The following is a 17,991-nucleotide window of genomic DNA, read 5'->3' as shown; positions in this document are numbered from 1 at the left end:
TGTGTGTGTGTGCGTGTCTAACAAGAAACACCCTCTCCCACACTCACACCTGAATTAACAGGTCATAAAGAGGAAAACAGGAGGCTCCAAGCCACAATTTTACTTTTATGGAGAACACTTGTAGAGTTTATAAGGACACAGTGGTACTTGTTTTCTCCCCTCTGGCTCTGCGCTCTCATACTCAACCACAGGGGGATTTCTCTCAGTGACTCACCTGAGGATGAGCTCACTGAGAGGAGTGGTTTTCTTTTGTTTCAATTACTGTAAGTCTCTTCAATTATGGTAAGTTAGAGACAAAACATGGAGTGATGAGGTAGAATTTATGGAGAATTTTGTTTTTTAATTTGAAGAATCATACAAGTAAAATGCCTATTGAAGAAGCAGCGTGGAGGATTTTGTGGCATCTAAAGGATTGCAGATAGCAGATAGATTCCTTTAGTGTTCATTGTTTACGAGGTTTTTACTGGGATGATCTGCAGGGGTCTCCTCCTCTCTAAAACAAACTGACCAGGTGATTTAAACCAGTAAAAACACTGAAGAAAACAGCTTCATGTTACAAATCTGTGTTTTTCCAACTTTATTTTTCATGGTAGGCACCAGCCGCCAGGAGGTTTTTACTGGGATGATCAAATTATTTGAGGTAGATGTCTGATCAAGCCCTAAAAATCAAAAATCAAATTATATTACTCACATCTCTACCAGGCAGAATCAAACACTGCCAACCAAGTCGCCTCGCAGCCTCTCTCTCTCTCTTTCTCTTGTGTTCCATACCTCTTTGTCAGCCACAATCACACCTCTTTGTCTCTCTTTCCCTTTTGACTCAGTCCAGTAAAACTCCTGCCATCTATGCACAAAAACCTTTAGTTTCATCAAAGGAAAACTCCTGCAATTTGGTGAGCACCTGACCAGACTGAAGCCTGGGGAAATAATGAGAAATTAAAGCATTTTATACTAAAAATCAGTTTTTTTTTCTTATGCTGCTTCCCTCTTGGCGGAGGGGTTGATAACGTCTACATTAAAATGTGAAAATACAAACTGCCCTATCTAGAGCCAGTGTTTGCTTTGTTCATTCTGGGCTGCTGTAGAAAAATAGGGGGGCAACATGGTATACGCTGAGGTTGGTATGTGGTGGTTGAGGCACATCTGGTAGAGCACTTATTAGAAGGTTGGTGGTTGATCCCCTGTTAAAGTATCTGATCAAGCTACTGAACTACTCCCAATTGCTCTTCCATCAGTTTGTTAATAAGTATGAATGGTTAAAGTGGTAGCCTTGACCACCAGTGTGAAGATTTTTGTGTGAATTGGTGAAAGCACTTTCAGTGGTCAAACGATGAGAGAAAGGCCATACAAGTGCAGGTCCATTTATTGTAGATACTGTATAAACGGCTCATTCAAAGGCAACAAAAACACAAGGATTCTTATTTTCAGGTGATTATATACTAAATAAAACATATCATTTTATGTTTCATTGCTGCCAGTATATCCCCCTTACATCCCACACACTGGACCTTTCAGGTGAAATTAGTAATTTATAAAAGCACATTAAAACTGAAAAGGGGGCTTTTTGCAGTACTTTGAGCTATTTCAGGGGCTCAGTTCTGCAGAGATCTGCTACATTAGACCTCAACTCCCCATCTTTTCCCTTACAGCCCCCCTCTGAGGAGAAGATAAATGGAATCTTATTGGGTTTTCGGATTCGATACCGTGAGCTGCTGTACGACCGTCTCCGCAGTTACTCTCTTCATACCATCAACAGTGTGTCTGCCTGGGGTGAGCTCAATGGTGAGGAATTACTGCCAGCTAACATGACAAATTGTACTATTTTACCACCTACACTGTTGGTTCCTTACCCAAATACATTTTGCAGTATTTTCACTTAGAACTGTGGGTATGTTGCATTTATTGGAAATGTTCAGTGTATAATTTAAAATGGTATGAATTCAAAGAAGTTAACCAACGACAGAAATTGCACATCAGAATTTAGTCAGTGTTGCGGGGTGCCCTTTTCTTCACTTTACTGCAGTGACAATTTCACACAATTATGAGACTCCGTCACAGTTGATTATTCCTGCGCAGTCTTTATGTGTCAGCAGCACCATTATTCCCATCAGAGGAAAACTTTCACACAGACCTATTCTGTTTGCCAAGATTTCCCCTCCAGACTCGTCACTTCACAGCAAAACATTTCATCTTGTGATCAGTAGCTATCAGCTGCAGGCTGTTATTAGGTTTACTGAGGAGCCGCTCTGTTTCTACTGCTTCGTGTAACTTAGCCTATAATTTTACCCTCATTGAGTCATTCTGGGACTCACTCAGAGGTATGATCACTGTGATTGTGTGTTGGTTTTTTTTAATAACAATAGTAAAGTGCTTCTTAACAAGGAAAATATTAGACTTTGGACACTACCTCCCTCTCATTTTACCCTCTGTCTGCCTCTCCGCCACAGCTCCCTACAGCATCCAGAATCTGAGTGACTCAACTCTGACCCAGCATGAGTTGGACAGTAAGTTCTCCACGTCTCACAAAACCATGCACATGTGTTCTCAGTGATCCGGTCTCCAAACTGATTAGGTTAAAACAATACAAGTTATCCCCAGGGTTTGTACGGTCATGAAAACACTGGGAAAGTAATTGAATTTGCAAACACCAATTTCCAGGCCTGGAAAGGTTTTGGAAAACTAAATATATACTGAAATTTTTGGAAAAGTCATGGAATTTTGTTATACAAAACTGTATAATAACACGTTATCTTAAATGACCGTCAGAAAATTGAAAATTTGACAATAATTTTTGTTTTTGCAGTTTCTGGCTGTGAGAAAGGGTGTCATTCAAAAGAATTGCTAATATAATTCCTTTAAAAATCTTTTTTTTTTAACAAAATATTTTATAGAAAAAAGTTTTCTTTAAAGTTGTATGCCCATCCCCTAAAGCCAAAATAAATGGCCCCTCCCTAGTACTTAAAAAAATTGCTTGACATGCCCCCTCACACCCTTTTGCACCACCCCCTCCTCTCTCTCAGAAAATGAACAGTCCCTAAATTATATTTAAATATACAGTTCTAATCTTGTTCTGAATTCATTATTTTTTTAATAATAAATTTTTCAAAAAGCTGTTATATAGTAATGAGAAAGGACTGATTAGGAGTAGAGAAGAGTAATGGAAATGCATTAGTAAAAATATGTATGAACCTTGTATCTTAGCATACGTTTCAAGTGCCCTGCAGAAACACAGTGTCCTGCAAATTAACACAACATTTGGCTGCTTATATTCACATTGCACTGGTACAAACACTTCTGCTGAGGCCAACGGAGGCTCTCTGTCTACAGAAATTCTTGGACACTGAGTACAGTACACAAGCTCATGTAGTCCAGCCTTGGTTTGCACATGTCAGCTTATTTGGAGAAGCACTACAAAAGCAGATGGCCACATATTTTTTTCCTCACCCTGTCATTATTTGTAGCAGAAAATCAGTGTTCAATTCCCAGTAGCAGTGTTGTGAGGATGAGTGGGATGCCAATGTAGGATTATATTCTTCTTATTGCACTCCTGACTTCTCCATTTATTTAATGCACAAAGGAATGTTGGGTTTTCCAAATTTGTATTAAACTCAAAAAAGTAAGATGTAATGTTTGGTTTTAAATGTAATTCCAAACTTTCCTCCTTGGTTTGTTTCCCTGCACTGCAGAGCTAAGTAAACACAAACGCTATGAGATACGCATGAGTGTCTACAACGCTGTGGGCGAGGGGCCAACCAGCCCGCCACAGGAGGTGTTTGTGGGAGAAGCAGGTATGTGTGCTTCCTGTCTTTTCAATCAACACATTTTTAAGTGCCAAATTATTTGGCCACCCTCATTGCTAGTGGATTAGGCTTTTCTTTACAGCAGCCGTTCACTCAGCCTAGTGTTGAAGTGAGCTCCTTTAAAAGCATGCTAAGATTTCAGGTGTAATTTGTCTTTCTTTAAGGGATAGTTTGGATGTTTTTTAAGTGGAGTTGTATGAGGTTCTTATCCATAGTCAGGATGTTTTTTACAGTAGATGTCAGTCAGTGCACCACCAGTTTGGAGAAGCAGGCTGGAGTACTGACACAGAAATATCACCTGACATAGGGGGTGTTGGTCTACAGCTGCGTCGACCAGTTAGTTTTTTTCTGTTTTTGTGTGACTTTGATGACTTAGGGGGTGTTGCATCTGCAACTAACAATTATTTTCTCAATAAAACAATAAGTTGCATGGTCTTTAAAATGTCCGAAAATGGTGAAAAATGTCGATTAGTGTTTCCCAAAGACCTAGATAATCCGCAAATTATTATTATTTTGTATTATTATAATTGTTTAGACCACAACCTACAGATATTGAGTTTACTGTCATTGAGGAATAAAGAAACCAGAAAATATTCACATTTTAAAAACTGGAATAAGAGAATTTGACTTTTTTTTCTTAAAAAAATACTCAGATTAAAAGATTATTATATAATTAGTGTGCTATTTATTTGATATTCAACAACTAATTGATCAATAGATCAATCATTCTGCTGTAGTTGTCCTTGACAAGAGCATAAGTGGAGGACTAAAATAATGAGCTGTCTGTGGTGCGGTAAAGCAGTGAAATATTCTCAATATAGCCTTAAACAGCAGCCCAATGCTCTTATTCTGTGTCACTACTCCTGCCTGCTTTTCCAAACTGGAGGCATGCCAACAGACACGCACTTTATGTAATACACTGACTGTGGGTAAGTAATACAATCCCACTTCAAGAGATCTGAACTATTCCTTAAAATCTCACGGCTTTAATGCCAAGGTTGAACATTGTTTTTTAGCTGTAAAGGTGCTTTTCCATACAACAAGTTTAGTGGATGTCTCCTTTGTTTTGTACTTAATGGTAATTTGTGTGATGACCTTCAACAGTGCCTACAGCTCCACCTCAGAATGTGGCCATTCAGTCCGCAACAGCCACCCAGCTGGACGTGACATGGGACCCTCCACCTGTGGACGCACAGAATGGAGACATTCAGGGCTACAAGGTCAGAGTCACAGTTTTCTCTAAATCTCCAGCAGGAGCAGCACATTTTATGGCCCTACTTTCCAATAAGGCAACAATATTATCTTCAGCTTTTATCTTCATATAAATATTCAAATGCTTTTGTGGTTCACAGGAGACTAAATCTATTTGACGTTAACCACCATTAAATGCACATTTTTACGCTTTTAGCCAACACTGTGTTCCAGGGAGGCTTTCAATGAAAGCTGTAGTCTGTTGCACAAGAAAACATTTACAGGGAATAAAATGAAAATGCTTTCCCCTCAGGGAGTTTGAAATAGTAGTTTTATCGAAGCAGAAGTAGCTGTATTCCCTGAACGGCATCTGTAGACATTAATATTTATTTATGACTCTTATTCCATGTAGGTTTACTTTTGGGAGTTCCAGCGCAAAAATGAGACGGAGCGGCTGCGAACTCTATTCATGCCAGAGGGAGGGGTGAAGCTGAAGAACCTGACGGGTTACACCACCTATATGATCAGCGTAGCTCCTTTTAATGCAGCCGGTGACGGACCACGCAGCCCACCAACGAGGGGACGCACTCAGCAAGCAGGTATATCCACGTGATACCAATACACAGGGCCTTTTTTATGATATAAAGACTTTGGGGGCTTAGTCCTGACCTTTGAAGGGGGGTTCAGGGTGATCCTCCTTTTTGATCAACAAGCTCTATTTTGAAGTTTTTTTTTATGCACCTCATTTAGCCCGACAAAACATTTCTTTAAATAGAGATCCGGAGCTTTTTATCATTATTAGGGACTGTTCCTTATTCATGATAACGTAGGGCCTGGTGCAAAGACGAGGAGCCATGTCAAATTATTCTTTTAGCATTGGGGAGGAACTTACATGTATTTATTTTACTGCTAATTTTAAGGAAATATGGAAGGCATGTTTTCATACATACAGTTCAATTTTTGGCAAATTTTCTTTTATTTGAAAAATGTTTGACTTGACTTAGAGGGTAAAAAAACAAGCATTCCCCCTCCTCTGATAAATAAAGAATAGCCCCTTAGACCCACTGCCAATAAATATTCAAATTCTGTAGAATAAATGAGCGCAACAGTCTGCAATCAAGCAGTGTAGTAAAACAAATATTTCTGTTTGTAATGAATGAACACATGATGGAGAGGTACTGAGGAAAAGAAGACAAGCTGAAGACGAATGAGGTGACATGACTAAAGCAGATAAATGAGAGCACATACAGCCATGTTCGTTCATTTGTCATATTTATGTGCCGGTGGTGGTGCTGATGTTAGTTTTGGAGAATGTTTTCTCAGAGTGGATGAGTCAACCATGAGGAAAGAGTTTGATGTGAAGATGATGCTAATCGTTGCTGTCAGCATGCCAAACGATGTTAGCGGAACCACACACTGAGCATAAGTTCCTAATCAGCAAACTCGCTCTGAACTCATTTGCTGATTCTCCTGTTTTGTCTGAAAAGTGGATGCTACGAAAATCATTTGAGCGAGTTTTCTGTCTACAGGCACGCCATGTGTACACAACAACACCAACAAACCGCCCCCATGCCCCTAAGCCATCTTTCTTTCTGTCTTTCTTTCTTTACCTCTCTCTTTTGTCTCTTTTTTTACACTGCTGGTGCATTTCAATATTTTATCTTGGCCCAGTAAAAAAGGAAGAAAAAGAACACGCTCACAGCCTGTTGGTTTCCCTCATGGGTCACTGTCGTAAGAGGAGGAAACAGATGACAAGCTTGAAGGGGGGAGGAGGGAGGAGCACTATGGAGATATTTATCCTGTCTTTTCAGAAGACAAAGGGGCTTTGTCTTATGCTAGCGTCTCAACTTCTGCTCGACAAGTTTAAAGACAACGGGGCAAACTGTGTTTGGAGCGCAGCACTGTCACAGGCTCAGTCAGCTGTGATGGGGCCTGGAGGCTGAGAATTGTCATTTTGATTGTGAAGCAGTACGACCTGGGTCAGCAAGTTTTTTTTAACTGTCTCGCCTTTTAACGGGATAATTTGGATCTTTTTAAGTGAGGTTTTATGAGGTACTTATCCATAGTCAGTACAGCAGATTTTAGATGCCGGTGTGGAGAAGCTGGAAGGAGTACTGACATGGAAACTAAGCAATGTACAGCTGTGGACGGGGTCATCACAAAACGTATTAAAGCCACCTAAAAAAACAATATCGTTGTAAGTGTAAGCTGTATTAAGCACATTTTCTCCCATTTACCATAATCTCAGACTGGACTTTTCAGTGGGGAGCTGAAGCCGTTATATTGCTATCTTCAAAGCCAGATTTCATTGAGAAAAACAGTAATTAAACATTGATGTACAAAGGAGCTACTAGTCTACCACTGCCTTGATCAGTGATGTTGTTTATGTTTTTGTGTAACTTGGCGATTTAAAGGGTTAGTTTGTCACACAATAACAAACAAACTAACTGACTGCAGCAGTGGTAGATCAACAGGTGGCATGTTCTGCAAGGTAAAATTACTGTTTCTGTCAATGGAGTCTCGTGACTTGACGAAAAGCGTGGATGGAGAACTAAGGCTATTAACATGTTTCCCATTGGAAAGGGCTGTTGGCAGCAAGATAAAGTGCTAAAAATACTTTTAATACAGCGTACACTTAAACTGATATTGATTGTTTTAGGTTGCTAAAATACATTTTGTTGCTGCCCCTGTCCACAACAATACATTGTTTCGTATCTGTGTCGGTGCTTCAGTCTGCTTCTCAGACTGCTGGTGTGCCGACTGAAATCTTCTGTTGGTAATTCACTGCCTATTGATAAATACCTCATAAAACCCCAATTCTAAGGATCCAAACTATACTTTCAATCTGTAAACAGTATCACTGTGTTGCAAAGCTGCAGCATCATCAGTTTCAGGACTGGGGTTCTGGGTTCTGCAGAATAAAAAGCTACAGAGCTATTTTAGTTTTACCAAATACACAAAGAAAACTGATTCTAAAAAAAAAGAAAAAAAACTGCAGCTGTATAACTTATAGCCTCTAGGTGACGCAGATTTTTATATTTCTAAGGTTTTGTTGTTTAGGTTGAAGAAGGGGAATCAAAAGCCAATTTCATGAAGTGTTTTACATCCACAAAAAATATAGTTAGTAATAATAGTTATCATTTACAAAAGGTAATGCTACGTTAACTAAGTTAACTAACAAAACTGTAAAGCTGAATCCAAATGTCAACCCTCCAGACTTTTGTACTGAGCCCTTGTGGACTAGATGTTCATACTGTGATGTGTTCATCATCATCAAGTGAAGTCTGTAAGGGCAAAGCTGCTGCTACACAGCCCCTAAGTCTGTTTTATTTGTTGCTGTAGAAATATTAAAACAACTACAATCGTGGTGTCAGTGGCTGAGTGGATAAAGCAGGTGCCCCATGAATAAATGGCTGTGTCCTTGCTGCAGCAGCCTCGGGTTCAACTCCCGCTCAAGGCCCTTTGCTGCATGTCGTCTCCGCTCTCTCTCCCCCTGTCATGCTGAACTGTCCTGTCTAATAAAAGGCTAACATGCCAAAAAAACCAACTACATTCATAAACAAAGTTTGACATTGTAATATTTGAATAGAATAATTGCTTTACGGATTCATAAGTTTGTTTTAACTTTTGTGGAAAATATATCCAAACTTTGTCTGTACAGCATTAGAACGTAGAATTGACATGAAGTATCCGCAAATATTATGTAGGCTAACTCAATCTGTGATCCTGACCCTTTTCCATATGGTGATTTTTGAGTTGTATCTTAACTTTATTAAAGGCCACAAACAGACACATTTTAATTTGCATATCCTCCCACACACATATGCACACATTTTAACACCCATATGTCCAATGATTTGTCACTGTAAACCTCCAAAACACCTTACTTAGTTTATTGACTATTTCCCATGTGTCTGTTAACCTTTGACCTCTGAATGTCACAGCTCCCAGCGCTCCCAGCTTCATCCACTTCAGTGAGCTGACCACCACCTCGGTCAATGTGTCCTGGGGCGAGCCAACTTTCCCTAATGGCATAATTGAGGGCTACCGTCTGGTCTATGAACCCTGCACACCAGTAGAAGGTGAGCTTTCATTCTTGACCTTTTCTCTGCTCAAAATGGCTGCTGGCTTCTACAAAAGCTTTATGCACATGACAAGATCTATTAGGATTATTAATAAAAGTGTAGAATTTCACATTTGTTCAGATTAATTTACCTGAAGCTGGTCAAAATCTTGTTGTGTGCATTTTTCTGGGCTACAAGCTAATCATCACCTTAACAGCTTGTTTGTCATTGCAGCATTTTATATATCTTATTTTATCATCACAAATACCTACAAAATGCAAACATATTTCTCATGACTAATCCCATTTCTGCGTGTGTGTGTTTCCCTGTGTTGAGTTTGCGCCCACATTCCCCGGCCTGTGTAAGACCTGCTCTAAATGTGGTTTGTTTGTCTAGAGTCTTCAGTGGCCTGTGCCGACTGTCTCCACTCCCCCTCCCCCCCAGGCGTCAGTAAGACAGTGACAGTGGATGTGAAGGGGAGCGGCCCCCTCTGGTTGAAGCTCAAAGACCTGGCTGATGGCATCACCTACAACTTCCGCATACGGGCCAAGACTTTTATCTACGGGCCCGAGGTGGAGGCCAACATCACCACCGGCCCGGGAGAAGGTAAAGGCTCTGATGATTGTTAGTAAAAATGTAGATTTTTTTCTATAGCCAAGGCAAATTTGGCACAAACATCCACTTGGACACTATAATGAACTGATTAGATTTTGGTAGTCAAAGACCTGTGACCTTGTCTGTCTCATTGTTGTGAACTTGATATCTCAAGAACAGCTTGAGGAATTTCTTCAGATTTGCCACAAATGTCCACTTTGTGTCAAGATCAGAATTTCGTGGTCAAGGTCACTGTGACGTTGCATCTGTCTTATTCTCGTGAACGCGATATCTCAAGAAGGCCATGAGGATATTTCTGCAAAATTTGGCACAAACATCCACTGAGCTTCAGTAACGAGCAAAGATTTTGGTGTTTATAGGTCAAAGGTCACTTTGACCTTTTTTTCCTGTTGTTGTCAAGAACACCTATTTCATGTTAATTTCATCAAATTCGGCACAATCGTCTTCTTAGACTCAAGAATGAACAGAGTCGAATTTGTTGGTCAAGGTCACCATGACCTTGCATCCGTCTCATTCTCATGAATGCAATATCTTAAGAAGGCCTTGTCAGAATTTCCTCAAATTTGGCACAAACGTCCACTTGGACTTAACCATAAAGTAGTTAGTTTTTTATGCTCTTAGGTCAAAGTGACCTCTTCTGTTTGATTGCTGTAAACAAGATATCTCAAGAACGACTTGAGGGGATTTCATTAAATTTGGCACAAACGTCCACTTGGACTCAAGAATGATTTCATTTTTGTGGCCAAAGGTCAGTGTTATTTTTGCCTTAACTCAATTATGACAAAATTTCACACTAATAGGATAAAATGATGAAGTGCTGGCATTTTAAATCCAAAAGGTCAAACATTAACATCACTGTGACATCATAATGTTCTGCAAAAACACTTTATTACGCCATTACTCAACGTCAAAACTCAGATAGGTCAACATTTCGTAGAGAAACTAATCTTTGATGTCCACCTTTAAACTGTGCTGGCTGTATAGAGCTGTGCTGTCGTGCAGAAGATGTTTGTGAAGCATCCTCGTTTTCACAGAAAACTGTAACTACAGCTTGACTGGTTTGAGGCACCATACAGCTGTGAGGCAGTATTTCTATTTTAATTCTTCTTTTTAAATACTTTCCTTTAACAATTGATTATTCTTCCTCAGGAGCCCCAGGACCTCCCGGAGAACCCTTCATCACACGCTATGGTTCAGCCTTGACCATCCACTGGACCAGCGGGGACCCAGGACGTGCTCCCATCACACGTTACGTGATCGAGGCCAGGCCTTCAGGTGAGAGCTCTCAGCTGCATAAGGACACAGATGATCACCACTGGAGTCATGAATTTGTAAACCTCGCCTCATGTTAGCCTCCTTGATGCTTTGATTAAGAAAAGTGGTGTAGAGTGTCAACATCTGCTGCCCTGGAGTCTCCCTCACTGGTATTTTAATGGGTTATTGATCGTGGCGCTGCAGTTGAGACAAGATCAGGTTGCAGTTGTGATTGACAGGCCCTGGCAGGGTTAAGATGGTGATGGATGCTCGGTGACTCAGAGGGAGAGATGTGTTTCACTTATTTGGAGTGAAAATTGAAAGCGGCATGCAATTCTAGATTTTAAAGGACACTTATTATGCTTTTCCTTATTGCCTGTTTTGTATATAGTTTTAAAATGTTGGACATTCATCTTAAACATGGTCACATAATGAGGTAAGAGTGTGTAAAAGTAATCCCAGGGAGCAAAAAACCTCTGGCTTTTGACCATTCTGAATACTTCTCATGAGTCAGCTGATGACGCATTTATTAATATGGTCATCTGCTCCAGGTACGCTAATGTCATGTAGCAGCATGCTGAGTAGAAGATCTTGGTCAAGAAGTATTTAGTGGGGATTTTTTATCGCAGAAAGTTACGCTATACTCCATTACAATCATTCTTCTGACTGCAAGTAGCATTACTACATGTAGCTACGTGGTAAATCTTTGTTGCTGATGTTGCTTTCTCCCTGATTTCGGATCCTTTTTCCGTTGAAATATGTCCAGTTGTAAAAATGTTAATTTTTAATAGCTTAAATTGGTGATTTTTCACAGTAGAAAGTGTTAACATTTACTTTTACAGTCATTTCTTTGGCTTAAATTGTGGTATAAAGATGACAGGAGCGCAGACGCGAAAGATCTGGAAACACTGACCAATCAGAGCAGACGGGTTTCTCAGAATGTGGGCTTCAAGAGACAGGCACTAAAACAATGCAGATGTTCCTGTACAGACAGTATAATAAAAATTAAGTATTTTTTATACTATTAAACAGGGTTCTATGCTCAGAATGTTTTCTTTATTTTTGTTCTTTGCCAAGCACATACCCTATTAATAGAAACTGTAATTAATTAATATAAAACAAGTTAATCTTAGGCACTGTCAGCATGTTTGCTCCTTTTACAAATTTGCACAATTCTCTTGCAACAGATGGTTGTGGAAACAACAATTTCCTTCTTAAACATAAAAATGAGTGCTTCAAAATCCTTGAATTTGACTTGCCGCTGTCTGTATGAACCAGGCATGTAAACATGTTCTTGTAGAAACCCCCAAAAAAACAAGTATGAACCTGAAAAATGAGCAAAAAGGTCCCCTTTCAGAAGTGATAGCAGCACTGCAAAAACTAATATACAGCGTAGGTGATGCCCCGGGGACACGGAAGATGGTTAAACCAAACTCTCCCCCCATCTTCTCGTCTCCATACGCCAGGGGCCATAACTCTGCAGTATCATATAACTTGATGACTTGTTTTTGTCTTCAAATCAAATTACGTCAGCTTTTCAAACTTTTCGCCAAAGTTCAGCAACATGACGGATGAACTCGGGTGCTTGTTTATGTTTGTGTTCCCCATTAAAAGAGTCAAACTTAACATTGATGTTTACAAGCAGCGATGTGTAATAAATGTTCTCTGGCAGGATTTCCAAAGCAAGCAGAAAGCCATCTAACATTGCTTCATTTGAAATATGGCTGCACGGCTCTTTACGATGTAGATTTGGTCGCTGTAAATTTTACGGGAGCAGTGAAATTGATGGATTGTGTAATATTTGTAGGAATTATGAATTACCCTGGGAACTGCCAGCCCGACCCGAGCCTTACATCAAACTAAACAAACAACCTGTTAACAATGACATATTGACATTGTTCGGATGTTTTTACATTTCTCACCTAAAGTTACAACTCCATTACAGATGAGGGATTGTGGGATATCCTAATCAAGGACATCCCCAAGGAAGTAACATCGCACACTTTCAACATGGACATCCTGAAGCAAGGGGTCAGCTACGACTTCAGGGTGATCGGAGTGAACGACTACGGCTACGGCTCCCCGAGTCTACCTTCTCCTTCTATATCAGGTGAGCTTTTATGCACGTCTTTTTTTTTTTTTTTTAATTTCATTAGTGAGTGCAAAGTGCATTTCAGTAAGTGCAGCCTGCTGGGGTATCTGAGAAGATCTGCAAATATTGATAATTTTAAACATAAACTACAAATCTTTTTAGCCTGGCTTCTATGTAGTGTCTTACGGTCAAAATTTTATGGTTTATTTTTGCTCTGTTTTATGTTTTTTACCTATTAAGTTTGCTGTTTTTTACTCGTTCTATTTTTTTAATATTTATTTCTGCTTATTTGTTGTTCTTTTTTTTCTTCAATCAAACTGTAAAGCACTTTGAATTGCATTCGATTTGTTTGAAAGGTGCCAAATAAGTCAAATTTGATTGATTGAAAAAATAAATAAGTAGTGACAGAAGATGCGTACATGGGGTAGATAGACAGATGGAATATAGACAAGACTAGTATTATATAATACAGCATATACATAGTCATTAATAATAATACAAAATTGAAAAAATAAATTGAATAAATAAATAAAGTGAGATAAAAAAAAGACAGTGGAGTTGGCATCTCTAGTCACCCTATGAGGTGCAGCGTGGATATTTTTTTATGTATTTCTTAATAAAATTAATTTTCAGAATAAATTGAATCCCCTGAGGTGATTCAGACATCACAGAAATACGACCAGTTGTTTTTAACAACCATGAATTCCAATTTCCGATATTTTCACCCAGCCCAAAAAGTGGCGCCTTTCTACGAGGAGTGGTGGTTCCTGGTCGTGGTTGCGTTGGTGGGGCTCATCTTCATCCTGCTGCTCGTTTTCATCCTCATTATCAGAGGACAGAGCAAGAAGTACGCCAAGAAGTCTGAATCAGGTGAGTGCACACAAGTAAATGCAGAGTTCCTAATGAGACTTCTAACTATTCAAAAAGTCTTGTGCCTCCTAACCCAGTGGCACGGAGGGCTAAGAATGTGATGATTTGACTTTTTCTGGACTTAATGATTTGCAGTTTTCAAATAGCAAGGAACTTGAGTAACTTTTTAAAGAGGGGTATGTTCTAATTTTGAGTGTATCAGATAATTGGTTGAGTAGCAGGAGAAGTCGAGAAGTAGGGGGCATACTTGTCCATTCAGTGCAGCTCTGACATCAGCGGGTATTTCCCTCCGCTCAGCACTTCTGCCATAGCTGTTAAGCTGCCAGGCAGGGGAGGGGAGGGGGTCCCTGCGGGTCACTGCCCATCTTTCTGACTGACAGAGGAAAAACAAGAGGTTCCTTCTCACTCGAACACAAAGACGCTCTCAAAGCCTCCATATCCCCCCTACAGGAATCTGGCCCAGGCCACTGGACCTACCCAGTGGTTTTTCTTTTTCCTGTGTGTTTGCGTAACCACCAATTGACCTCAAGTAGCCCTGAAGCAACCGCGGAGGTCCCGGCCTTGCTGCAGTGCCCTCATAAGTCTCAGGATGGCTGAAAGTGTTTTTAACCTGTAGCACTGCAAACAACAGAGCCTCCAAACATTAATCTGCTGCAGCGCGGCGAGGAAAGTCTGTCACTCTCAGTTTACAGTGTTGGCGGGATGATTAATCATGAGGGACACTTGGGAGTCGATGCAAAATAGTTGTGTTATTGCCCGTTCATGTGTGATCCATAGACAGTGTTTACGCAGAGAGGCACCCTCATTTATCATATTCTGACATATTCTGTACATGCATTTCTGTGAGTTTGTATATGCATGTGTCATTATGACTTAGTGATGCTGAATTCTATAGAAAATGTCTTTTTCATTAGACCTTTTTCTGAAGTTATCTTCTTTGTGAGCGTTTGTTTTTGAGACATATTGTATAAGAAACAAAGCTGAAGCTGAGTCAGATTTACAGAAATGACTTAACACTTTGGGAGATATGCTTATTCACTTTTGGGCTGAAATGAAAAGATTGATACCACTCTCGTTTCTGTCTGTTCAGTATCTAAGACTGCAGCCAGCAGCTTAACTAACAAAGACTGGGAACAGGGGGAAACAGGTAGCTTTACCTGGTCTGAAGGTAACAGAACCTGCCTACCAGCATGCCCTAAACTCACTAATGAACACCCCAAGGCCAGCATTTCCCCCTGTCTCCAGTCTTAATGCTAAGCTAAGCAGCCTCTGGCTCCAGCAGCAGATTTTCTGATATTGATCTTTTCTTGTTATTCTCAGCAATAAAGCCAATAATCATAATAATAATGTTCAGCCTTTAAGTCACAAAAATAGTTATAGGAGTTTACTTGCTTGGAATTTGGTATCAAACAGGCAAGTTTCGACCTGTTAATTTCCATGAATAATACATTTTTTTTTAATTAAGAAGACAGCACCTGGCCTGCCTTGTTAATTAGCTCACTTACCCACTGATCAAATCATTGATCAATCCTATTCATCTCCCGAACACTAACCTTCCTGTCCCGTCTGGCCTGTGGTCACACAGTGTCTCTGTACGTGTGTCCAGGTAACAACTCCAACTGTAACGCTCTGACCCACGGAGACATGGTCAGCCTGGACGAAGGCCGCTTCCCCGCTCTGGAGCTCAACAATCGAAGGCTGTCTGTGAAAAACTCCTTCTGCAGAAAGAACGGCGTCTACACCAGGTCAGTGATCTACACTTCTCAGAAAATTAAAAGTGCAGATTGTATTTAAACTAGAAACTTAAAGTCAAAATTAAATAACCATATGAGGTGATAATTGGGTTATCTGCAGAAAGAATTCACCTCTGTGGGAAAAAAAACTCCTGACAACTTTGACTTAACTCCCCTCTCCCTGCTAAGAACGGTATATAAAAAGATTTACATTGGATTTAATGAGCTTCTGTATTCAATTCAGAACCAGTCAGTCAATCCCAGCTGTAGGACATGTAGCGTACTGAGACTGCGACCTTGTTTAAAACCAATTGCTCTGACTGACACCTGTGCTGAGAACACTGCAGGGCTGAGTCATAAGTCCAATTTAGGATCCGACCGTATGCTTTGCATTAGATTATTAATACCTGTGTAGCAAAGATGTGGATTTAGAGACAGCTGTGGTTGCATAGTTTAGGACAGTTGAAGGTTTGTGGCAGTGACTGTATTTCATATGGATATCAGTATTCTTTACAGCGGCAGTACTCAACTTATGGCCCGCGGGTCAAATCTTGTCCCTGATAGGATGGCGCGTGGCCCCTGACCATTTTCTAATTCACAATAAAAGTTAAGTGATTCATATTAGGAGTTGTTTTTGTACTGTTAGTATACACAGGGTCCCAGAGCACATACATAGCATCAAAACTAGAAACATCGAAAAATCCTTAAAATGTCCTGAAATCCTAGAAATGTGTTAAAATCCTAGAAGTGTCCTAAAATTATAGAAAAGTAAAATCTGAGAAACATCCTAAAATCCTAATAATGTGTTAAAATCCTAGAAACAACCTAAAATCCCAGAAATGTGCTAAAATCCTAAAAACATTCCAGAATCCAATTTTCCTAAAATCCTAATTATGTGCTAAAATACTAGCAAAAATATAATTCTAGAAATGTCCTTAAGTCCAAGAAACATGCATGGAGGTGCTGTGACTGGCCCCTGGCCTCCTGTTATTTTGCAAAAGTGTCCCCAGAGTAAAGCCTGTTAAATATTCCTGCTGAAGTGTTACGGACTCAGATGTGATTTGGGGGAGACAGGTGCACTCAGATGTTTCACCGAAAGTAATTAGCCTCCTCTGTGTGTGCATGTCTGCATGAGTCTGTTAGAAAAAAAAACATTGTTTTGTGTATAAGAACGTGTTTGAAATTTGTTTTGGGTGTGTGCATCAGTGTGTGTGCATGTGAGTGTGGCCTCGAGGACAGATCAAAGCTGCTGCTGGTCTTTGAGGAGCTTCCAGGCAGCTTCCTATTATGTCTCCAGCTTGAGGGGGGAGGCTGGGAGTGAAAGAATGCACACATGTACTTTCAGACTCAGCATTCTTTGAACTCGGCCCATAGCAGAGAAGCCCAAATCCCAACACCTGAGTCCCCGATTATGGATTAATGCCACATCTTGATCTCCAGTCTCAGAATACTAAAGACAGGATGAAGTCCTCGGCCTGATACTGGGATCAGAAATCAAACATTGTTAATCCCATTGTATTCATTGTAATTCAGAGCTGTGTCACACTGCAAATGCCATTTATGTTTGACTTTGGATACAAAGATTTTCTCTGTATGGAGATCATTTGCTTAACAAAAGGGCCTATATGAATGACAGTAACAGGGAGTTCACTTTTGGTGACTGACATCTTGAGGTGGAAATTAACAGGTTTTTTGCTTTAAAGCTGCGGAAGGCAGAAACCTTGACAATGCATAAAAAGACAGCAGAATTTGAAAATACACCCTGCTCCTGCACAGCTCCCTCCTTTGTCTTGTCTTGTTTCCCTTACATTGATATATTTAATCTTGTTTCATGTAGAGCTTGTGCTCTCTGTTTATCAGACCACAAATGAGACAAGAATTATCTAGCTAACTACCCCATTGTCTCGGGAGCCGGACCTTTGGTTGGCAGCTGTCGCGGCTCTGATTCTGTCAACAAACACCCACCAGCACAGGGTGTCACAGTTGTCTGGTGGGCAGCAGCAGGGCTGGGTCTAACTTGTGTATAGGCAGCAACAGAAAGTTTGCAGGTCTAGCAGAAAGTCGGGTCTGTCTAATTCCCCAGAGCTGGGGTTTTCGCTGGCTGGATTCAGGTCTGTGTGAGTGACCCTTTTTTTAAAAAATTATTTTATGCCCAATCACTAACTTCAGATGTTTTTGCAGATGTGTAAACACAGTGCTGGCAAGAGTTATTTTTGCCCCTTAACAGCAGTTTTAATCGCAGTGTAGATAATTGATCAGTTGATCTGCTCAGAGTTGATAAGATCTATGGATGAGAGGAGAGGCAGAGTGCAGAGTGAGTGAATGCAAACTTTTTGACCCAGCATAATGAACAGTTAACTTTCATTGTCACT

The 17,991-nt window shown here is 40.2% G+C and overlaps 1 protein-coding gene across 4 annotated transcripts in view; it reads left to right on the top strand.

Moving 5' to 3' along the window:
* sdk2b (sidekick cell adhesion molecule 2b) overlaps positions 1 to 17,991 on the top strand; it is a 375,326-nt gene that overhangs the window by 341,306 nt on the left and 16,029 nt on the right. For 2 of the 4 annotated variants that reach the window (XM_042508531.1, XM_042508529.1), the window contains exons 33-43: positions 1,650 to 1,782; positions 2,448 to 2,504; positions 3,687 to 3,788; positions 4,905 to 5,020; positions 5,404 to 5,590; positions 8,936 to 9,073; positions 9,452 to 9,661; positions 10,820 to 10,945; positions 12,870 to 13,034; positions 13,746 to 13,886; positions 15,493 to 15,631. In XM_042508531.1, coding sequence (XP_042364465.1) covers positions 1,650 to 1,782; positions 2,448 to 2,504; positions 3,687 to 3,788; positions 4,905 to 5,020; positions 5,404 to 5,590; positions 8,936 to 9,073; positions 9,452 to 9,661; positions 10,820 to 10,945; positions 12,870 to 13,034; positions 13,746 to 13,886; positions 15,493 to 15,631 — 1,514 coding nt within the window. Of the gene's footprint in view, positions 1 to 1,649; positions 1,783 to 2,447; positions 2,505 to 3,686; positions 3,789 to 4,904; positions 5,021 to 5,403; positions 5,591 to 8,935; positions 9,074 to 9,451; positions 9,662 to 10,819; positions 10,946 to 12,869; positions 13,035 to 13,745; positions 13,887 to 15,471; positions 15,632 to 17,991 lie in introns of all 4 variants that reach the window. The other 2 variants (XM_042508530.1, XM_042508528.1) reach the window with 1 other exon arrangement.

The sequence above is a fragment of the Plectropomus leopardus genome, chromosome 19 (assembly GCF_008729295.1).
Source record: "Plectropomus leopardus isolate mb chromosome 19, YSFRI_Pleo_2.0, whole genome shotgun sequence".
In the NCBI taxonomy this organism is placed as follows: Eukaryota; Metazoa; Chordata; class Actinopteri; order Perciformes; family Serranidae; genus Plectropomus; species Plectropomus leopardus.
The sequence above is the reverse complement of the archived record's forward strand: the minus strand, read 5'-3'. Positions and strand labels throughout refer to the sequence as shown.